The sequence below is a fragment of the Pyrgilauda ruficollis genome, unplaced genomic scaffold (genome assembly GCF_017590135.1).
Source record: "Pyrgilauda ruficollis isolate IOZ18807 unplaced genomic scaffold, ASM1759013v1 scaffold37, whole genome shotgun sequence".
In the NCBI taxonomy this organism is placed as follows: domain Eukaryota; kingdom Metazoa; phylum Chordata; class Aves; order Passeriformes; family Passeridae; genus Pyrgilauda; species Pyrgilauda ruficollis.
In genome coordinates, this window is record NW_024525156.1 from 870,707 (window position 1) to 895,348 (window position 24,642).

At 38.7% G+C, this 24,642-nt stretch overlaps 1 protein-coding gene across 3 annotated transcripts in view; it reads right to left on the minus strand.

Annotated features, from left to right (window-relative positions):
* Positions 1 to 24,642, minus strand: part of FHOD3 (formin homology 2 domain containing 3) — a 374,811-nt gene that overhangs the window by 107,953 nt on the left and 242,216 nt on the right. For 2 of the 3 annotated variants that reach the window (XM_041475887.1, XM_041475885.1), the window contains exons 7-10: positions 15,787 to 15,898; positions 8,974 to 9,068; positions 4,838 to 4,981; positions 2,721 to 2,953 (exon numbers count right to left, since the gene is read on the minus strand). In XM_041475887.1, coding sequence (XP_041331821.1) covers positions 2,721 to 2,953; positions 4,838 to 4,981; positions 8,974 to 9,068; positions 15,787 to 15,898 — 584 coding nt within the window. Of the gene's footprint in view, positions 1 to 1,397; positions 1,485 to 2,720; positions 2,954 to 4,837; positions 4,982 to 8,973; positions 9,069 to 15,786; positions 15,899 to 24,642 lie in introns of all 3 variants that reach the window. The other variant, XM_041475888.1, reaches the window with a different exon arrangement.

The window sequence follows — 24,642 nt, forward strand, 5'->3', positions numbered from 1 at the left end:
AGTGATGCCTGCATCATATTGTAACACAGGATTTTAAAATTTAAATATCTTGCATTGAAGACTATATGCTCAAATTTGAGAATTTGATTACAGAAAATTTCTTTCCATTTAAGTCTAATTCAAACTGTATAAATGTGTAAAAACCTTAAAGGACACATTCAACTTCACTATTTGTCTGCCTAAACATTAATGAATAGAAGCCATAAGGCTCATAAGGCTTTTTTTATTTTTTTTTTTGGTCGCAGTTTAGCTATCAGGTGTAGAGATACTGTTGCACACATCTGGACTATTTCACTGGAAGTTGAGACTTACTGGAATAAGATAAAGCAGGAAGGCTGTTTTTCCTCTTCCTATCAGAACTACAGATTCAGGCAGATAATCAATCTAAAAATGTGAAGGACAGAATCTGCTTATCTGAAAAGCTTGTTTACCAGAAACACTTTACCAGAAAAGTGAGAATTATAGAAGATCCAACAGTTGACTTCTTTTTATGGTAACTTAAACAATTTCACACAGCATAGAACTTGCATCCTCAAATCCTGAACATACTTTGTAGTCTGTAATGTCCCATAGGAAAAAATCTGATTTGCCAGTTATAAATAATTCCCTGCCTTTATTTGCTAACAGGACTGGAGAATGGGAGTGGGGACTGAGGCAGTATTTTCATTTAACTAATATGCAAAATAAAGATCAGAATCATATGCATTCATAATTGAATGCCTGTTTCCTTACAAAGCCAGGTGAGCAAGTTGGACATTCCAAATGGAATTGAAGAGAATTTCATTATTGTCCTACAGAAGATAACTGCAACACAAAATTAAAATTCACTGCTTAGATAAAGACTTATTTATTGTATTTAAACTTTAATTTTATGCTTTAAAATATGTCACTGTCAAAGAGTATGTGGAGCAGAACTAGATAATTTTTTCTTTCATAAAAATAGCATGATTATTAAAATTATGTTACGTTGGTTAAAAATATTTCAAAGAGCTTCTGGAACTAATCTGTTGTGGTTTTATTCTCTCTATTCTATTCCCACTAAAAATTAGCTCAAACACAAATTTATTAGAAGTTACTGAAGGGTGCAAAATAAAGCTAGCAAGCACACACGATAATAGTGAGAAAACATATTGGTAGAAGTTGTTGTCCTGGATGGCTTCTATTTGTTTAATTAACAGTAAGGGAATAAACCATTTCTGCAGAGTAGAAGCATCTCCTCATTTCTAATCCAAATTCATCAGTTTAACAAAAAAATCATATCAATCATATAACCATAAATGTCTGTTCCACATTCATGGCTACAGATTCCCAGTCACATTGTTAAGTCCTGAAGCAGGGCCCAAGGTCATGCACAAGGCATCCCATGCAGAGCAGCTGAAGCTCCCAGCTGTACTCACACTGAAGATGCTTTAAACTCAGCCTCAAATGCACTCTCATTCTTGTCATCAGCCTGTAAGACTGTGGGGCTCTCAGCTGTCAGCCCACTAAAGACCAGGCCATGGAAGGTGATGGAAAAATGGAAAACAAGCGTTAATTTGTTGTCAAATGCCAAAAGGAAAAAAAAAAAAAAAAGAAAATAAAGTGCTATTTATGTGGCATACAAATTTCAACTACTGTTTTAGTTATCTAGAGTCTTACATTTTTCATATTGCCCGAACCCATTAAACTTCAGTCAACCCAGCTCTCTTTGCAAGGACTGCTTTACATGCAACATAGAATTTTAAGGCTCTAAGTTTACATCCCCTGCTAACCAAGAGAAAACTTCAAATAATTTCCCAAAAGTTATAATTAATATGAGATATGCTCTTGTACAGACCACGCTTTTCAAACTGCATCTTCAGCAGTGAGATGACAACGTCCAAGTTTGGCTGTCTGCATCTATTATGAATCACCACCTGAGCTAGTCAACCAGGTTCCCTTTAGAATCAACAGCCAGTCTCAGAGCTTGATTCATCTTGGTTGAAATTTCAGGCGTGTAGAACACATTAGATAACTGAAGGCCCACTGCTGCTTGCTGCACTTGGCTGACATCAAAGACAGGAGCGCTGATCAGACATGTTACTGTGGTGAATTACTTCCAGCCCTCTTGTGCAGCAGTCAAACACACTGAGGATCTGCAGGTCCTTTTTTTCCTAAGCACACACAGCCTAAACCAACCATCATAGGACTGGCAAAGACACCATCTTCGACTGACTCCACTGTTGCAGACTACTGCTCAGCTAGCCATTACCGCCTCTCTTTTGCTAATTATAAAACATTAGATATATTCACTACTCTGCTGTAGCCTCAAAGGCAAATATTTATGCTGGAATGAAGAGGAGGAAATAAAATAAGAATGAACCATAACATACACAGGACAAATAGCTGTGAATTAACGTTACCACAGTCTTGTTACAATCTTCCGTTATGTGAACACAGTGAATATAAAATCTGTCAATGGATGAAATTAAGCTGAGTTAGTTCTCATACCAAATGCTCTGTGTCGTGTGGTTTGGGTCTACTTAGGATGGATGGTGCCAAAGAACTTAGCTATGCAAGTAAGTCACCTACAAATCCATTTCTTTTTTGTGCTGGTGTTTTAACTCTGAATATGTTTTTGCTTTTTTCATCTTTATTTCAATGAAAAGAGGAAGATAAAGAAAAACCTATCATAGTAATAAAGTGCAATGAGCAGAACAGGACGGGAGAAGAAAGGAGTACCCCTCAGCTCCTGCCCTTACCTCTCACTGAGCTCTTCCACGCGCTGCCCGTGGCTCAGCACGAAGCTGGACTGCCCGCAGGGGCTGGCAGGGGCTGATAAAGTACTCTTGACATTCTGTGCCGAGTGCCTGCGGCTCCGCCGGCGCTCCAGCCCCCTGCGCTCCCCAGCACCAAGGCTGGCCCTCCTCCGATCCTTGCGCCCGCTGGGAGGGGGCTCAGCACTCTCATCTCCATCTTCATGCCTCAGTGTCACCTGAGAAAGAAAGGAAGAAGGTCGACACATTCCCTTCAGCTACCACAGGTCTTCACATCTAGGCTTAAAAATTTCCTGGTCTCAACATGATTAACTCCAATTAGCATCACCGTTTCTACAGCTATCCCTAAAAGTCACTGTCTATCCAATAGTGCAGTGTGGCAGCTCTAACAACGGAATTATATACCGATGCCTTGCATGCAACACTATAGGACCTGCAATAACACATTTATGTACCTCCTAATCTGTGTGTTTTCTTTTTAATGTGGAACCAAACTTTCAAGGAAGCTGAGCAGTCTTAGACAACTAGTTCTCTTTATATCATTCCACAATACTTAGGAGAAGACTTCGTTTTAGTGAAGTTAACAGGAAAAAACTCCATGCATTGACTGATTCAACATTTCCTCATGTTCAGACATGACACTTGTAGTGATTAAGTGGAAGTTACCATCTAGAGTGTCCTGGAATTAGCAGAGGACTAAAACACAGGTGCAATGCCAAATATCTCAAACTGCTGCATGCCCCAGATGTGCCAATGTGAACTACCTCTAATAGAAACAAAGTTATGGCACATGAGGAGAGAGATCCCTGGCAGAAGCAATGTAGTATCTAGTGGCTCTCATCTGAAATGCAGTCTAACATCTAAATAATCACTGTATGAGGAAGATTCACTCAAATGGGCAGAGGTACAGAAAGGGCGATGTGTGCCATCAAAACAATGCCTATCTTCTTGTTTCTATTAGTCTTGTTAATCTGGTAATTCTTACCAGAAGTTAAAAAAAAAAAAAATAAAACAAAGGGGGAAATGAGATCTCTGCTTGGGGTGTAAAATCTGTTTCTGTGAGGAAAAACAGATTTTTTGGGTAAAAGACAGGATTGGCAGATAAAAGGAAGAACCTGCATAGATGTGTTTAAATTTAATTTGGTCATCAAGAAAAAGCTGGCACCCAACTAAGTCAACTGCCAATTCTGTAAGTAAGCCTTTCAGTAAGTGCAGCATGCACAAAAAAACCCTATCCTTTTAAGATTAATCACTATGTTTTAAAAAGGGTTTTATAAGATGATGCTTCTGATGATAGAAAAAGAAAGAACATTACTGAGCCTCTCATTCTCTTGTTCTTCCTAGAAATTGCTGTATATGAAACTTAACTCTGCTATTCAGTGAAGTGGCATGCGAGTAGAATTGATGGATAAAATGGAGAATCAAATCTATTAAATCCTTTACTGGACTTAGGCAGCGATGAAGTAATTTATTTTTGTCATATGAGAACACTAATTCACATTTACATTACAACTTCAGCCTAAACCTCCTAGCTCCAACACTTCCCAAAATCTGAAAAAATCCTAATTTTATTAAGAAACTGGATTTCCTACCCCTACATATAAATGCTTCAGAAGTAGTTATTTTATAACTAGGTGGTAAATGTGCAGTCACTCATTACTCATTGCTGCAAACTGCATAGGATCTGATCCAGTGTAAACTCTTAAACATGGACTTGCTGGATATTCAGTTGCAGAACAAGTGGTACTTGTGAAGTTGAGCTCAGCCGAACCTTTTTGATGAGCTGAATACTTTTGCACGTGGGAAGAACTTCTACTTGCTTCAGCATGTGCAACTAGCATTTGCAGAAAGGAAGCTAGTAAATGTGCTGGCTAGCCTTGGACTATGCCCCAGCCTTAATACAAAATGCTTTTGCATTAAAGGCAGCTATGTGCCATAGCAGGTCACATATACAAATGTGTACAATACTTACAGCAACCAGATGTTTTCCTTTTAAAATAGGAGAGATAACCAAATTTCACCTAGGTTACATTCCCCACCTCCTCTCAGCTTTGAAGTTTGCACAAGCTGTAAGATGCATAAAACAGGGCATGTTATGTTACCTCATAAATGTTAAATTGCTCAACTAAGTCCAAGTCTGTTCCTTTCTTGTTCAAGTGTCTCTGTGAAATAGCTTCAATGCCTAGCTCTTCCAGACAGTCCACCACATCGTAGAAAGAGTCTTGATCTGGCAATCCTGACAGCGTCTGAGAATCAAAGGAAAAACATTTAAATCTGTTTGTTTTGAAAAGAATTAAACAAAGGATTTTAAAAGTGGGTGGCAAGTGGTGCTATGTATGATTTCAATAAAGTAAAACCCATGATGTGGGATTAGAGACACCGATAGAAAATAAAAAACAAGTGGCACAGCTTTTAACAAACAACTCTCTGCACTGTGTAGAAAAATGAATAATTGGCAAAACAAATCAATGTTGTTATTTTCTACAAAAAAGTATGGAAAATGTAGGTCTTTAAAACACACGGTTGGATTTTTTTCTGGCTGCATTCAAGTGCAGACTTAAAGAACAGAGAATGTTAAACCATCAAACACAGGGATAAAAGCAAAGAGGGAGAAAAAAAACCCCAAAATGCTTAGCTAAAAAGAGTAAAGCTCAGTTCCTACTGATTCTTTTAAGTTTAGCTTTAAGAAGAAAAAGTCCAATGCACAGATGTGTGATGTCAGGATAGCAGGAAATATCCTGCACCATGTGCCTACTGTCCTCCACACCTGCAGCAAGAGTCATCTTCCATGAGCACAAATTGGTTTGTATTACAGAGATAGCAACTCATCTGCTCCCTTTCAAATTAAGAAGTCTTATTAAAGCTACACTGACTCCTTAATTCCTATTCCAGCTTGCTACTGATTCTTAATCAGTTTGTGCTGATTTTTTACTACTCCTTGTGCATGTCGCAGAAAGACTAGTTTAATCCTGCACATGTTGAGCAGAAACTACTGAGCGTTCCATGCCGTCTACCTGCAAGGCAAGGACATCCCTTGCCACAGGAACCAGTCTATGCAGAGCTGTTGCTGCAAAACACCTGAGACCTCAGGCTGGAGGCAACACAGTTTTTCTGGATTAGCTCACCAGAGAGAAGTTTCCTCTCTCCCATTCAATTAGCTAAGTAATTTATCTATATTCCCAGCAGAGGAGAGAAAGAGCAAGGGAAAGAGATGCAAAGCCCAGGCCCTCTCCAAGGAGAGTTACATCTTCTCATGCCTGGGATGAACTGTGCTCTGTGAATGCTGTTTTTCTGGAGCCCATCTTTTCCAAGGTGGCTCTGAGCAGCAGAGAGCAGAAAACAGGAGCCCCTCTGGGCTGCCCCCCTACACCAAGAAGCTTTACATTCAGAAAAATGGGTCTGGATTACATGACTAATGAGAGAGAAACAGGCAGCTGACATAGATGTCTTGTTAAAGCACATCTTTCTTGTGATGTAAGCCACTGAAATATGTGCATCAACAATGTACATTTTAATTTAATTTTTTCTAATTAAACACAACACAGCAACATTTTCTTCTTCAGTCATTACAGGATTATTAACTGGTGAAATCCACCACAACAGGAATTCTTAGCAGAAAGCTCAATTATGTGTTAAGATTATACGTTCAGGCTTTAATTAAGAATTTGTCTCTTTCCAGAACAGCATTTAAGCCTCTGTTTAGAACCCACTGAAGACTACAAAACATTCTGAACAGTGCTGAAAATAGGTACCACATTTATTTTGTTCCTTCCTAAACTGACACCCAACATTGAGTAAAAATCTGAGGATTCAGCAAATGAAGTTCTCACACTGCATATTCAGCGGAACAATAACTTGGATGCGGAAATATTATCACAGAAAAGTGTTCAATTATGAGGCTTTCAGTTGCAAATGAAAGACATGGACAGCAACTATTCTGACCCAAATGCCTTCATGCACAGTAGGATGTGATGTTTTATCTGTAAAACTATGGAGGAACAGTCAGATCTTCTGAGCATTTACTTCATAAAGTAACAGGAAATTATCTTAATGTTGCTATGCAGATCACCCACCTTCAAGTACAGCTTTTTTAAAATCCAAGGTAAGGCAAGCTGTAGACTGGAAAAGCAGCAGCATAAGGTAGTATTTACTGGCAACTGTTGCTGTCAGCAGCCTTTTATTGGTTATTATAATTTTAAATCACATAGTAGTGTAAATCCAATTTTCACTGCATGTTGTTGACCAGAACTGGACAACTGAACTCTCAAGTATAGAAATATTTTTCCTTTGCGGTTTGTCATTAAACTCACAGATCCACTTTCAGAGCCTAAAGCATATCAAATTCAATTTCTAACTACTCCAAGAAAAATAACACAGGTTATACTGGAACCATGCATAACAAAAGAGCATCAACAAAAGAGAGGGAGAAGATAAAAGGACTGGAGCAATTCTTGTGTCTGGGCAGATATGTTTTCTGCTCTGGAACAGGAAGGAGCACAGTCTGTAAATGGATATGTAAGGAAAAAGAGTAAAAGCATGCCTCCTTAAGACAAATCCTTCATGAGGACTGTGTCCTCACTGAAAACTTTGACATTTCCTTGTCTAGAGAACTGAAACCATCTGAGCCTTCTTTGTATTCTCTGTGGGGTAAAAAATTACAACTGTTACATGCTGCTTGCTGTTTTCTCTATAATCATGAAAAATATCCCATTAAAAACATCATAAAGCTGCCCATAAGCCAGATCATAATTATAAGTGTGGATTTGTGGGATTCCTCTCTTCCTTGATCTTCAAAACTGCCTTGCTCCTTTGACTGTGACATGCTTTTTCTTTTTGTATGTTTTTAAAGAACTACCTCCTCCTAAAAATAGCTTTAAATGTACTGAAAAACTCAGACTAAAGGAATCAACTGCAGGATAATAAAAGCATGAGCAAGGAAAACCTCTGAGGAAGCCAAACGCCAGGTAGGTTACAACTGTGCAAATGATGAAGAGAACTATCTCAGAACGAGGAATCAGTACACAAGGGGTAAAGCAGAGACATGAATGACTAGTCACCTTGGCTTTAATAGCAGCTACAGACAGAAGCATATATAACTGGTGATGCTTTTTAGAAAGAATACAGCAGTAAGGTAAGGTAGTCTTTTAAACTCAAGAGGAACCTTACTACTGTGGAATCTAGAGTAAGGGTGACTCTAAGCATAAGTACAGTAAGATCAGTAGTATCACCAGGAGAGGTTAGTCTCTCTTAGACATATTTGCTGGAAAATATCTGCCATTAAGAAATTATTTTATAAAAAAACCTCCAAAAGCTAACAAAAACCCAACAAAAAAAGCAACCTACAATTCCAATCATGTAGTCAAGAACCCAATTAGCTGGCAGCTAGGTGTATAACCCCCACAAACAAACTCAGCACCTTCAAGTGAATACAATGAGTAATAATAATATTTCCTAATACTCTGCCCTATTAAGTATAACCATAAACCACACAATTATTTTGTTTGCCAACAGTATGCTGGCTTTCTGTGTTCTTTAAAAAAATTAATCTTTAATTTTAGTACCCCCTCCCCCTACAATTTGTCTATGACTAGATGCTGATTTTTAAGGAATTTACAATTATAAATTTTTAACTTTTGAGAACTTTCCATTTTCTCCCTCCCAACAGCATAAGCCAATATTTCAGAAAATATTTGATTTGACTGCAAAACTATGACTTGTAAATCTGGTCACCAAAAAATAGCAGGAAATTGGAAAAAAATGTAACCTTACTTTTTTAAGCAGAAGCACCCTTACTAGCACTCAGACCTGTTAAATTAATCACATTTATATGACAGCAAAAAGAAAATAAAAATTAAACTATATGGACTAGAAAACTGTGCATGACACAAGCCTTTGTTAGCATGTGATCTTTTCACCAGCACTTACTTTCCTTCTTCCCTCAGATAATCTGTTGAGTTATTTTGTCGTGTTTCCCTTTAGCACTGCATTGTCAGCGCTGGGAGAGGAGTGTTGTCAGACCACAATTCCACACAACATCTACCAAAATAACACCTCTGCTCCCGGCTGCTGCCTCTGAGTGGCTGCAGCACAAGTAACAGGAGTTTGCTGATTGATTACAGCTTGTCCTGCAACTTCTCGGTGACAGGTCTCTTCCATCACATACTCTCAACAGGGAAGTTCATTACACAACTGAAAACTAATATTATCTGCACCAGTCATGCCAACAAAGTAAACAAACCTTGTTAACCAAGGTCATTGCATAAACCAGTAGTTCCGTATCAACCCCATCCTTCTCCTCCAGTATCTCCATGATGTTGGACCATGGCTTGGCTCCTAGAGGAAAAGCAGAAACTATTGGTTACAGTGATCAAAATGGAAAGCTACATAAAAAGCTTCTACTTATCCAAGAAGTAGCACCAATTGGAATATGTGGGCAGCTGAAAACTCAAGCAGAAGGATCCCGCTTTGTCTACAGTTTCTCCTGCTCCCCTGAGAGTGAAGTTAATGTAAACAGTGAAAACTACAGTCCAGCCTATTGCAGGGGTATAAAATATGGCAGGTGGACTCTCTACAAAGGTACCAGCTTCTCTCCCTTATGATGAAGGAAGTTTTGTTAGCACAGTGTGACTGACAACAAAATTCTAAAAATCAGGTGACAGGAATTTTACCCAGCCTACCATAGGTTCACATAGGCTTTGATAAATCTTCAGCAGAGACCTACATGCTGTGCTTTCAGTGTGCCTGCTCCTCCTATTTCTAGCGCTATTGCTGAGTTGTGCTGCATTAAGGTAAGGCAGGTTAACAAAACATTGTGGCAGAGAAACAGTTTTCTCAAATAACAGGCTATATGTCTTGGGGAAAAGAAATGATCAATGAGGGAAAAGATTTTTGCCATGGCTCGTTGTCAAAATACTTTAATAGGAAACCTACCTACAGAACTTTCAGATATGATTCTCTCATTTTCCACTAAGAAAGGTCAAAATTTGTGTTTTTAGTTATTTGCTTGATTTGCACATTGATTTGAATTTGCGTATTTCTCTGATACCTAAACCCTAATGGTTTAGTGAGTTATTGAGCTAAAAACATCAGGCAAGCAACACACCACCCAGACTCAGCCTCTTGTGTGGAAGGTAGCTTGTAAAACTGTCCTATCTCACTTGACTGAATGGCAAGATGGCTGTATGTACCAAATTTTATCTAGGAAAACTGAAATAAATAACAAAAGACTGCAATTCAGTGTTGTGTTTGGAGTAAAGTTAAATGTGAGGAGGACTAAGCAGAGAGCTAACTTTAGCCTTGAGATACACTCAATTGAACTACACAACATAACTGTGACAGTCTTTCAGTTTCAGAGCAAAATATGCAGAGTATTCAACAGTCCACATCCCCTGAACACTATACAGATGATAAGAGTTTGAGTGTAATGAGGCAGAAAAATGCAAATATGCCATCACAGCTACCTGTCGCTGACTGATCAGTCACCCCAAGGTCTAAACTCTGTATTACCCTGTTACAGCCTTTGCTTATTAAAGATATTATATATGCACCCTGCTACACAGACATAAAATCTCTGCTAACCAAGGATCTGCATTGTCAAGGCAATGGCAGTTCACTGGGTGGAAAAACCTGTCTAAAAGTGAATGAGCAGACAGCAATATTTCCCCTTTTTTTTCCTCTCCCCTCAGACAGTCTCTGATCTTTACTACTTAGCCAGGGCTTTTTTATCTTAAGCAAAATCAAAGGAGGAAGGGGATTCACTCTCAGCTCTCCAGATGTATCTATATGCATTCCTAATTAAATACTAATTCAAATATATGTCTATAATGAAAATACACTAGACACCTCTTTACCAGATTCTCTATATTGCCAGACATTTTGTGCAGTATATGTTCAAAAGTCATGTGGAACAAATTCACTCAGCTTGCAAATGATATATGATCAGCAGGAATGATATTCTCACTATAAAAATGTTTTCCTGTGGTTTTCAGTGAAAAAAATGAAAAATGGAAGGAAATAGGAAAGAGAAACAAAATGGGGAAACCATGCAAGTCTGACTCACAATAATGCAATTTGGAAAAACAGTGAGTTGATAACAACATAAAAACATAATTATTTAATCCACTGAATTATTCAGTGGATTATTCCTTTGTTATTGCAGGCAGGTTCTACTCTTATTAGAACAACCCCGGTTTGTTTTTTGGGCAGCATCCATGTGCGTTATTTTTGTTCCCTGAATCTCTCAATAATTCTTCATTATAATAAAATAATAATTTCATGGTCACCTTGCTGTTTTCCTGCAAGGATGATATATACTATTTTTCTAGAAATGCTGCTATTTTATTTCAGAATACAATTTTTAAAAAATATTGTTGATTGGACACACCTGCTAGTAAGGCAGCCCTGTAACAGCTCATCTATCTTTCGAAGGCTTTCTTTATGCTTCTGCTACTAAATCTAGGCTTAAATTCCAAATTCTTCATCTATTCCCTGACTACAGTTAAGAGGAGGCAGTACTATCAATAACTTTGACAGAGCTATTCCAATTTGAACTAGGTTAAACCCTTCTTAAACCTTTCTTTCAAATGCTATTTTCCCAGTTTTGATCTCAGTCTGAACAGCCAAGAAGTGAACGTGGAAATAGCTGTAAGGCCATCTACTACCCACCCAGGATAAGGCAGTGCTGCTGTGGAAGTTGCACCATGAGCTTAGTGCTTTGCTGTCCTTGCATATATATAATGAGAATCTGTAGTTTCCAACCCATGATCCATATAGCATGGGACATATACACACATCCAGCTCAGCTCCCCCCTTTCAGAGCTTCCCCTTCCAGAGCTTGTGCAGTCCAGCATGCTTAAAGTGAAAAGAGACCTGTTCAGATTAAGTTCATAATGAGGAAAATTGCATTTGAAAATAAAGGTTTCATCTTGTACATATTGGAGTAGCTCTTCCAAAGTCATTGATAGTACTGCCTCCTCTTGATTCTAGTTAAGGAATGGGTGAATTTCTTCCTTCACCAGATCCTGATGTAGAAAAATGGTGATATAGAAGATTGATGATATAGCATCCCAGTGATTTTCCTGGGAACAGATGGGGATGTTTCCATAAAGTTATGACTTTTATGAAAGACTTTGTGGAAAAATCAATGGGAGTGATGAAACAGGTTCAGTGAAGTGAAGCACCAGAGATTGAGTTTTGTGTTTTCCTGCCTCCTAATGGGTAAAATGAGAACTGCTTGACTGCCCTTTAGGGGCTTGTCACTTGGAAGAGCTCTTTATCACAGCTATTCTGACTGGGAGGCTGCAGTCTCAACTCTGATGCTACTTGCAGTGTTATGAATAACCATGAACGGTGTACAGACAAAGAACAATGACACTGCAACAATTAAGCAAATATTAAATTAATACAGTCTATTTTCTGAATGACATTGCCCATTGTTTTAAGTCCCAGTCTTTTCTCAGTTTCCTCTTTAAATGTTTTTACATATTTATTTGAATGCTTTTGTTCATGTCATACACAGAACCTTGACACTAAAACTACAAAACAGCTGCACAATTTGCATAAAGCATGAAATATCTTGCACAAGGGCAGAACCTTGCATGAGAACTGCCACCAGCTGAGAGACTGTCTGTCTCCAGCAGCTATAGGCTGGAAAGGTAGTGATACTTTTAAAAAGACCTTGACATCTCGTACTTCTGGCTATTTATATTTGAATGAATCTTTCCATCATACCTACAGTGTGTGAGTTAATTTAGTGAAATCTAACTATGAATGAAATTTCAGGAAAAGCAAAGAACAGACAATGAGGGCCATTTGGCTTTAATCTCTGTCCTAAAATATGATTGTGATAAAGAAGCCCTAGACAGCAGAGTGCAATGCCAGCTCCACTTCCCAGAGCCTTTGCAATCCAGTATGCTTAAACTGAAAAGAGAACAAATTCCTCTGGAGTTCTGAAACAAAAAGCATGGGAGAAGGGAGGAGCTAAGGGGAAGTGCAAGTAGAAGCTAATTCCTACATGATGCGGCCATGCAGTTATTCATTCATGGTGTGCTGGCACCTCAGAGTAAAGCCGGTACTTCCATGGTCTCTGCACTCCAGTTTGCATATGGATGTATTCACACACAGAAACCACAGCTGGGATCGCTTTGAAACCAGGTTGAGTTAATATGAGGTTTTGTAAGTTAATCATGTGTGCTACACATGTTGGAGAATTATGTCATATCTCATCACCTTGTATGTACACGAAACATCAAACTTTTATCAAAGCAGTGCTGAACTTAATTACACACCTGCAAGATTTATGACAATGGCTCAAGAAAAGGCATACTGCTTTTTTCTCTTTTTCTGTTTTGTTTCATCAGTCATTAAAGGCAGGTACTTCTCATTTATAGACCACTAATTTAAAATTATAAATTAAAACATAGTATATCCACATTTAAAAGTGAAGCGCTTTGCCATTGTATCCCACAACATTCTTCTGGAGAAACTAGCTGCTCATGGGGTGGGTGCACTGTTCACTGGGTAGAAAATGGACTGGATGGTTGGCCTACAGAGTGATAGTGCCTGGAGTTCAGTTCAGCTGGCAGATGATCACTCTTAGGGTTCCCCAGGGCTCAGTGTTAGAGCCACTCCTGTTTAATATCATTATCAATGACCGGCATGAGGGGACTGAGGGCAGCCTCAGTCAGTCTGCAGGTGACACCAAGTTAGATGGGAATGTTGATCTGCTGAAAGGCAACAAATCTCTTCAGAGGAATCTGGACAGAGAGGATCAATGGGACAAGGCCAGTTGTATGACAATCAACAAGGTCCTTGTACTTGGGTCACAACAGCCCTATGCTGTGCTGGGGGCAGAGCAGCTGGAAAGCAGCCTGTCAGAAAAGGACCTGGGAGTGCTGGCCAACAGCAGCTGAGCATGAGCCAGCATGTGCCCAGGTGGCCAAGAATGCCAATGGTATCCTAGCCTGTATCAGGGATAGTGTGGACAGCAGCACCAGGGACGTTATTGTCTCTTTGTTCTTGAGGTGAGGCCTCGTCTTGAATCCTGTGTGCGGTTTTGGGCCCCTCACTGCAAGAAAGACATTGAGGTGCTGGAGCCTGTCCAGAGAAGGGCAATGAAGATGGTGAAGGTCTGGAGCACAAGCTTTATGAGGAGTGACTGAAGAAGCTGGGGATCTTTAGCCTGGAGAAAAGGAGGCTCAAGGGAACCTTACTTGTCTCTACAACTCCTGAAGGGAAGCTGTAGACAGGTGGGGGTTGTCCTCTTCCTGGTTAACAAATGACAGAGTGAGAGGAAATTACCCCAACTTGCATCAAGGGAGGTTTAGTTGGATATTAGGAAGAATTTTTTTCACCAGAAGGGTTATCAGGTTTTGGAACAGGCTGCCCAGGGATGTGGTGAAGTCACCATCTCCAGAGGTATTTAAAAGACATGCAGTTGTAGTACTGAGGGACATGGTTTAGTGATGAACTTGGCAGTGCTGTGTTAATGGTTTGACTCAATGGTCTTAAAAGTCTTTTCCAACCAAAATTACTCTGTGACTCTGTTATAATGATGACCTAAAAAGGGAACTAAATATAAAACCAGAAAAAAAAAATCTCTTAAGGAGCTAAGTACAACTGCTTAGTGAAAATATTTTAAAAAAATAGGAAGAAGGAAAAACTGGGTATTTGGGCTAAGGTATTTGCAAGACTTCATAAAATAATCTACCAAAGCACAGGTATGAAAATTCCTGTAAAACCTCTCATTATGCTCTTAACGTATGCTCATCTAACTACATGCATCAGTTTTTTCAAGTCTTGTGTTGTTACTTAAGTTGTTTTATTAATTTGGGGCATGTAAATGATTGCCTAAGACTGCTCTACAGATAGAGAAGGGAATACTTTGTTTCTCCTTTTTCTTTAATGACTTTACTTGCATGTTAGATATAGGGCATTTTGAATTCATTGAGAATACCAGTGAGTTCAGAAAGCTGATGAAATATTAAGAATGACTGAAAAAAGGAGTCACAGTGCTCACAGGTACATTAATATTATAATCATATTTATGTTTATGGCATTGTAAGGTTTACTGCTTTTAATTCAAAACAGAAATCCAACCTGCAGAATTTGCTATTTTGAATTGCCCCTGCCTGCTTCCATGCTGTAAGAGATAATTTGGGTTTTTTCTTTTCAACCCATTCTGATAACTGAAAGCAAAATCTGGCTCCTTTTTCCTATTTCTGGCACCACCTTTCTCCCCAGCCCCCAACACTTTCTTTCTTCATTTTTATAATATCAAGTCTCTCAGACAAGTAGAATATGGAGGCAATTGCTCCACAGAGGGAAGCTCGCTTTCAACCTCCATGTTTGAGACCACAACAATGGATCTCCTAACCTCAAAAACTCTCCTTGAGGCAAAGGAATGTTTTGCATCAAGAGAGAATGCCCCAGGAGCTTAGTGATGGCTTTGTGGGAAGAACAAGAAAGAATCATTTTTGTTCTATTTATTTGTAAAAAATACAGTATACATATTCAAGTATTTTTCATGAGCTGGAAGGGCAACAGATTTCATAGTATAATATCTGCTCAAGGGCTTTATTTTAATGTAACAACAGATGGTTTTGCTTTTTCTATAAAGCCTGTACTATTACTGACCTCGTCTTTCTCTTCAAGGGGATTACACTGATTAGATATAATTTTCTCTTCTAAATCAGACTGCTGCTTCCCAGAAGGAAGTGGAAAGATGGTCTTGCCCAAAGGAACCTCTGAGTCAGAAGATACGGCAGGGATGGGGTTTACTTAGCATGTGGGTGCAGGGAAAGGGCAGTGACTTTGGTACTCCGGGAGGTAATGGAGTTCCTCAGTTTTCACTCTTCACTTTCCCATTATAATTAATTCTTCAAACAACCTCAGATGATACAAATACTTAAAAAATGCTTTTAAGAAATGAAGGGTGTGTTGGACAAAGCAGGCATCAATGACAGCAACTCTAGGACCACTGAAAGCAGTGACGAAATGCTACCTTGATCTCAGCGGTGCTGGGATGCTGCAACCCCTTGGTAAGACTACTCACCTCTCTTTTCATCCACGGTCGATACTGCCTGGATCAAAAGCGGTGCGTTGGATTCTGTGTACTCCACAAACACCAGCAGCAGCTTCAGTGCTGTCTTTACCACCAGGCGAAACTGGAAGAAAAGAGTGTGACTTGTCATTCTCCAAACCACAGCATTCCCAGATGCAGGAAATAACATTGGGCAAGAGGCAAGCCCAGCAGTCCACATCTGGTAGTAACACACAAACAGAAGAGATTAAGCTGTGACAACACTGAAAAAATGGAAGGTAAACAGCTGGCTGAGAATTTCATTCACTGGACAGTACTCTCCTAGGGAATCCCCAGTAGTCAATGAGTGAAAATGAAAGCTTAATACTGTTGCAAGTAACAAAAGGGTGAACATCCCACCTCTGCAAATTCCCAGCATTGCTGCCCAAAGCTTGATGCACACAGAACCCACTGAGCTAACAAAGCATATAGTTCTTTATTTCTCAACACATGTATTTTCTCCCTCTGCTCTGAGACTTTAATCCTGTCAAAATGCTGTATGATGGGATGATTTCCTCCTTATGCTTTCTTCTCTTCTTGTAATGCTATTGTTTAATCCCTAAATTATTAGATTGATCTTCACTATTAAACACAACTTGGGAGGAAGTGTGTTTAATATCCAACTATCCCACCCTGTCACAAAATGTGTGATTTACTGGAACTGAGCATTCTGCCTGCAAGTTTTCAAATTCAGGTTTTTGTACATCCTTAGGAGTACATCATCAAAGACTCGGCATTGGTAAAATGGATCTAGCCAAACCCTACCAATTTCTCCTCAGAGCTCCCATTTCCAGAGAGGATCATTTGACTAAAAGAGCTGAGTAAGAATTTTTAGGAATGATCAAGTATGATTACTTGGTATGATCAGGTATGTGAAAAACCAGCTCTTTAATTGAGGGGAGGATTTTTTAATAGGCAGGGCTCTGCATGTTGAGAGGGCTTTTACTGGGGGAATTGATACTGGCTCAAATTTGCTATACTTTCAATCTAAATAATGGATTATTATACGGTTTCTGTCAATATTGACTAATTCCCATTTCCAAATTTTTTTCAAGTCCTCTCAACACAACTCTCATAAGAAGCAAAAAATCATTAATAATAATTTCATAGATGTACACATGGTTGCAAGGCATTGACTGTGTCTATATTCTAAAAAAGACTACAAGTGCAACAGGCATAGATGCAAGCTGCTGGGCTCACACAGCCGCTCATAGAGATGTACTGGAGCTCACTTGAAGGTAATGAGCTAAAATGCAGCTTGCTGCAGTTAACACACAGCTCAGTGTCAACAGTGATCCCAGCTATTTCCCTAGTTTCTTGGGGTTTACCCACTCATGCAGAATTGAGCTTAATGCCCGCAATGGTACTACCAGCAATGCAAAATATTCTGCCGTTGAATCTAGAGTTTTTTCCAGTTTTATTTGTTGTCAAATTGTTGCATTTCAGGGCTGGCAGCTAGGAAATCCCAGTGACAAAGCTGACCAGGTCCATTAAGACCCTCGGTTAGTCTAATTTGCAGGATACTTCACAAATACATGAGGTAGTCAAATAATAGGAAATTGAAACCTGATAACACAAAAAATCACTTCCTCACATTTGCGTTGTACATCCATGTATTTGCCTGTCAGGCCAATACCACGGTGTTGCTGGTCTGCAGTGACATTTCTCTTAGGAATCAAGTTCAATTGTTTACTAAACACACTGAAAGAATTTCCAAAATGTCTCAATTTTTTTGTAAAGTTACTTTGTAAACAGGAGTTATACCAGATTACTATAAATAATTCTAAAATTAAGATACTTCCCAGATAACCATTTACATACTACCTACTAATACGATTAGGGTTCTTTTTTCCTTAAAAAGGAAAGCTTATATATTTCTTTTGATGGTTCTTAAAGCTTCAAGTCTCAGTCATGTGGTGACAATGGGATGAATTCTCATGAAAGTGCTGTATGGCAAAGCTCCCATATGTCTCCATTTGACAGCAATCAGTGGGGGACACACCAGGCTTAAGTGTGTTTTTGCAAATCTTCTTCTTCCAGGAAGAAGAACCTTTGGCAATACCTTTGCTCAGATTGTTCCCTGCTGGTCATGGCAGCTGCTGCAATAAGGAGCTGGTCCCTCTGCACCTGCACCAGACCAAGGCTGAAGCCAGCTGATTTCAGGTGCCATCTGCAGGTATCAGCTTCCTCTTATCTTACCTTCCATGCTTAACAAGCTAATAGATGGTTTTGTAAGGAATAAATGCCACTCAGAAGCAGTCCTGGAGAACAGGAGTGATTAGGAAAACTATGTTTTGCTTGCCATTTAGGTCTTAGAAGGACACTCTAAGTACATCAATCTGCAAATTTTCAGGACTTATCCAGCTCCTCACAAAAGATTTAATGAGCCCTGGAAGTCGATGTGCTTTCCACTGAAGGTGCATACCATGGCTGTTTTCTTCTTGCACCAGCACAAACATTAGCTTTCAGAAAACCTGCACTTAAAACAATGCTGTTTCCTGCTTAATAGAAAATGGCATTTGGGACTCCTGTGGGCACTTTTAAGCCTGCCTGCTGTTCTGGACACTTCGGGCAAGGACAAAAGCAAAACACTGCAGTTCTAGACTAAGCTGTACAATACCTATACTGAGGACTTACCTAACTACCCATGACGCACACAATCTTTGTGCTCATCCTGCAGTGCTTTTCTAAACTGCATTAGCGGTGCTTCTTGACAGGAGCAGGCAATCATTGCGCAGCTGCACTCCCCCTAGGAAACTGAAGTCTTCAGCCAGCCAAAGGCCCTCTGAGACATCTGATAGCCTGTCACACCCAGACACAACAACAGTCCAGAGCCTGACATACTCACACTAAAATCAGATCTAATTATCCGCTGTGGCACCAAGCAGTCTCTGAAAGGTTTGTTTAGGGATACCTGGCGGCAGGGCCCATGTAAAGCACAGGGAATTTTTTTTAATGTGGCCTCCCATATGATGTCCAATCTGTTAAATATTCCCTTTGTGACCACCTGTGGGCCTGAAGTTCCCATTTGTGAGTAACTATTTGACTGCCAAAGTGAGAGATCCTCACAGCTTCCTGTGTGAGTTCTAAAATGTGTTTGCAGGACATACTTTTTCAATTAAGTATATAGCTAGATTGCAAATAAAACTAAATCTCAAAATTGGAAGATTGCTATACAGGAAAAAACAGCAGCAATTCATCGATTTTCTTGCTTCCTTTTGCGAAGTCATGGGACTTTTTGCCAGTCACTATTGTTTTATTTCACATTATTTATCCAGATGGCACAGCAATGGGAGCAATAGAAACAAGTTTCATATCTCATTCACAAGCAGGTGAATCACAAATAATCTGAATGACTGTTAAAAACTTAATGAAAATTTTAAGACTGTTTGTGGGACTTTTTCCTGGTACTCATTTACTATTGAAGAGGGGAACAACTGCTTTCTGAATCTGCTTGAATAGTCACAGTTTTGTTAAAACCCATGGGCCAATCACACTTCTACTTCAAACAGGACTAGAAAGGCAACAAAAGAAGTAGACATTCTAGTTCAAAAAAAGTCCTGTTATTATCACTTTGCAAACATTGATTGATCTAATTAAATCCAAATTTTCATTTAAATATTGCTGCTTAGTTAAAAAGGAAGGCTCATTGAGGCAATATGCATACTCACTGGCTTGGTAAAATAATTTTTTAACAGTTCTGAGATTAAATCAGGATTCTTGAATATCCAAACACTGAAGCATCGGAACTTCTATTAAGCTAGAAAATAAAGTTCATGTTGTGTTTTTGTATCATGTGCAAGCCAATTTATAGAGAGGAAATGATGTTAGCATCTCCTGGCTAAAGATAAGAACAAGCCAGCAATGTAAAAGGAAGAAGAAAAATTATAAACTATTTCCCTCTGACTTGCTTTACCTTATACAGTGCAGTTTGGCAATCCCTTTCCCTTTTATCTCTTTATATTTAGACAATTACAGACTCAGACAGGGATACCACACAACAGGCTGCAAAATTCATGTCTCATGGAAGGGCTTATCGCAGTTGTTAATCACTTGTCTGGAAAGGCTTTAACCTTTACAAGGAATGTTGTCATAAAGTTCATTGACTTAGAGACCAAAGCAATATTTGTAGAGTTCAGATTGAAACATTCAGGATTCAGTTGTTTTTTTTTTCCCCCTTTTTTTTCTTTTCCTTTTTTCCTTTCAGTTATTTTACTTTCTTCCTTTTAAAAAGGAAGAAAGTAAAAAGGAAATTGAATAAAAATATTTTACTTGGGGAGATGTAGCTACTTTGGATTTATGCTCTTCAAATTTAAAGGAGAAATAGGCATTGAATTTTTAAATAAAGATTTACTACTGCCAAATCCTCTGAAACCTAATCCAGGTGAAGACTTGGATTTACTGTAGGTCAGGTACTCATCCTTTTTTGTATGATACAGCCAGGCAGAGCTGCAGCTAAAGAAACACCCAGTGCAACCAGTGTTCAGCCTGCCTGGGAGAGGTGACAGGGAAGCTGGAACTCCTCTCTCTCATGGGATGCAAAGATGCCCCCAGCTTCAGATCTAGTGCTGCAGGAAGAGCTCATTGGCATCCCACCAGCATCTGCAATTTGACTCAATTTCATGTTTCGCAAGGGAATAAAATCACCTTCTGTTCACAAAAGGAGGAAAGATCTTCCTGGAATAGAAGGTTTTCTATATATATATTTAAATATATATATATATATATATATATATAAATTTTATATATATATATATATACAGTGTATCTATATAAAGCCAGTATTTATTATAAAAAGCAACAAATATATAAAATAAATATTAATACTGTATGGTAATATTATAATATACAATATTATAATGTATTGTTTTCCTTGGTAATAATCAAAAAAAAGGAAATATAAATAGTGAGCTTCACAGAATCTCAGAGTAATAGTTTAAGTTGGAATGGCCCTGATAGATTTTCCTTCTTAGGTGAAAAAATGCTGTTCCTTTCCTCATAAAGCACATGCTTTACCCCATCTCACCATCATCATCACTGCACTTGCTTCCTTCAACTTGGTGGCTATGCTCCCACCAGCCCAGCTTGAGATGTGTTTGACCTACTTTCACACAAAGGCATGCTATTAATGCCTGTTCCAATTCATATTCTCTTAGAATAAGTAGACAGAATCAAATGGTGTGATGCTAAAAGAAACACCTGTAATTTTCCAGATTTTAAGTAGTGAAGGGGTAGTGGCTTTAAACTGAAAGAGAGCATACTTATATGTTAGGAAGAAATTTTCCCTGCGAGGGTAGTGAGGTACTGAAAGAGGTTGCCCAGAGAGGTTGTGGATGCTCCATTCCTGGAAGTTTTCAGGGCCAGGTTTGATGGGGATTTGAATAAACTAGTCTAATGGAAGTAAACCCAGTGGCAGAGGGGTTGGAACTGTGTGATCTTTAAGGCTGCTTCCAACCCAAACCATTCTATTGTGTGATTCTATGACATCTCACTATTTTTTTAATTAATATTAAATTTTCTGAAATCTTTACAACAATGTCATTTCAGTATCTCCTACACTGTCCACCTGTATTTATGTAGAAGAATGTCTCCACTGCATCCAATATCTTAGTGAACCTTTCCCACATCTGCACTGCAGAAAGCCAACCAAGAGCTCCAGCACTGAGTGCACAAGCAGGAAGAGCCACCTCTGCTGTGGTGACTGAAGATCAGCTGTCTCAGAAGCATTCAGGGCTGGCTAAACATCAGAAAGTATCTTAACACCTACAGCAAGAGCTTTGGAAATACGACTGCTTGCAAAGCCCAGACAAAATTGGGGCTTGAGGTGCCAAATAAGCAAGGGGAAGGACATTAGGGGGTAAAACATTTGAAGCTCCCTAATACTAGGATTTGCAAATGCCTTACAAAACATAGACACAACCCAAATTCTTTCTAGTCTCTCTCTTGTCCAAAACTGACATTTGAGGTCAGTTATTTCAGTTCAAAACTAGGTGACAAGTCTATTTAGTAATTCAGTTCCTTTTTATTCGTAGTTCCTGAAGGCAGGAATGATCACAAGAATGAGATCCTTCTGTGTCACCTATGCCAAGAACTTCCAATCAGCCTTAATTTCCATCAGAACTTTAAAGCAGCATCTTTAAAGATGGAAAATTTAGAAATTCAAATGACCTACAGAATACCAATGAAAACTCATTGTAAATGAGTGTAACCTTCCTTTACCAGAAGGAAGAAAGAATTCATATGTGCTGGGGTCCTAAAAGCTGCCTGATGGACCACAGTGAATACTGCCAATTCCTCCACTTTCTTTTCAGAGATGCAGCATCTGCCCAAGTCACAGACTGTGCATGGCACAGGGAGGATCACAAAGCTTGGAGGCAGCAGTTAAATACAGTGTGCACAAAGCTTGTGAACAACCCCCATTCTAGGTACTGAATACTGTGAACAACTAGGCATTTCATATCATTAGGGATTTAATTATTAAACAATCTCTGTTTCTGTGGGCTGGTGTACCAATAGAACAGATAAGAATGCATGTGATGCCATATCTATATTTTTAAGCAATTTTTATAAGTTTTATATTAAAACAATGCCAGATTTATATTAAAACAATGCCAGATTGCATTTTAATATTCAGCCATTTTTGCTCAAATCTTCAAAGAGGGATGCTTAAATAAGATAAATGAACTGTTGCTAAGGGCTTTGCAAGCTCAGGAAGCTGTGAAAGGAATTAGATTGAGTTGAAAACCCTTATAAGCTTAGATGCAAGATGCTCCAAAATCGTCAGTTAAACAACAGTCATTTTGTTCTGAATGTTCCTTTAAGTTTTTTTTTTCCTCCACAGAATGTGTAATGCTAGGAATGGCAGAGAAATACATGCATTTACTATTCTGAAAATGAAATTTCTCGGAACTTTGCAAACGTACTGGGTAAGTTCTGTGCACTGTTACATATGTGGAGCGTGTCTGTTATTTATCTGTGGTGAGACTTCTGACATGAAGAGAAAGAAGGTCATTAAACAGAAATTCATCTGGCCTACTAACAAAACACAGGGATGAGCAAATAGCGATTAGTGAATGGTCAACAAGAAAAAAAAGGCTCATGCCTGGAAATTACTATGTACACCATCAATCATGGTCCAGAAGAAGAAGGGGGAAATACGATAAAACATCTGCACACAGAAGCAGGCAACTCATACAGCAAATCAAAGCCTACTGCAAGTCAAAGTGACACTCAGATGAATACATGTAGTTATGATGGGAGCTTTGAAAGAATATGTTTGGGGTAGAAATCACTGTCTTAAGTCACTTCTAATGAACTGCCGATGTACTGCATTTCTCTTGCAGCAATTGCCACATCAGACAGACATTGTTTGAATAAACTTGAAGCTGCAGTGTTTGGAAAAAGTAATGAGATGCTACAGGGCTTTTTTGAGCATTCCCCTCTACTCCTTTTGGAATATCAATGACAATATTGAAGAGGTGGGGAAGTGATTTTCTGCTTCCATAAAGTAGTCTAAAATGACTTTTTTTTTTTTTTTTTTTTTTACCGGATAAATGAAAGACAATTTACAGCTCTCCAGGACAACACACAAAATGAGAGCAATCTCATCTCATTGTGCTTTTCCCCCCTACAACCAGACCAATCCCCCCAGTGTCTCCCACAAGAACTGTTCATTGTGTAAAAACCACATGTAATTATTGAGCTAGAAAGGAGGACAGGGTAGGACTTGGAGATTATAGGACATAAAAGGATTAAACTTCTTTACCCTCAGGTGACTTCTGAGCTGGTGTCCTTACACCTTTGTCAGGGGCCCAACCACAGGCCTATTAGGTGTTACACAGCTTTAAATGCCTTTCTATTTGGCTTTTTCAGATATTGCTGAAACAAAATGGTTTGGTTTCAATTAAAGTTTTAGTTTTTTCCATTGCAAAACACAAACCAAAAATATTTCACTGGAAATTTGCCATCAGCCTGTGTCCAGACTAGGAATTATGCTTAGCTTGTAAAAATTTATGCTCAAATTTAATTTTCTTTCTCTCTTCAAATAGTGCAGTTTCATTGTATCATCTGTTGATTCTTTTATTAACCATTCCTAAACACTGGTATCTTTTAGGACTCCAGGAAAATAAACACTATCAGTACCTCTAGCACTGTCTTCTCTGTCTGGATAAAGATTGTGATTGAATTATCTTAAATAAGGTATAAAACACTTAGCTTGAGAGAAACCACAGTAACATGAGAACCAATTTCTGGTTAAACTCAAGCTTGTGTGTAATGTGCTATCAAACATGATAAGGAACAGACCTCTTTATTCTCTTTTTGTCTTCTACAAACATGTACCTTATTTATGTCTAGCCCCAGTTTTTTAGCATTTTCCTGTTATGGATCGTAGAGTAAGGTTGTCTAGTAAAGTCTGCACCTTCCATTAGATAGCAAAATCTCGGGTGGGTACATACTAAACTAGCCTTATGCAAAAGCAACAACAACAATATATTATTATATGCATAATGTCATTCTAACACAACTTAGCATCTGGAAACATACTGCCTGACTAGGCCATTTTTTGGTAGTTCCTGCAAATTCATGACCCTAAAGTCTGTAAGTCACAGTCAAACATGACAAGTCTTTAGGAATTAGTCACATGTGTATTAAATAAAATGTGTGCTTCTGATCAGCAGAAGAAATTAAAAATAAGCTTGTTTCTCTTGAACACTACCCTGATGATCTGTTCAGCAATGGATACAATAAAGAGATTTAATGTTTTGGTAACAGTAAGGTAAGTAGATAATAAGCAACAAGATTTGAAGCCATGCAGCATCAGAATTCGAT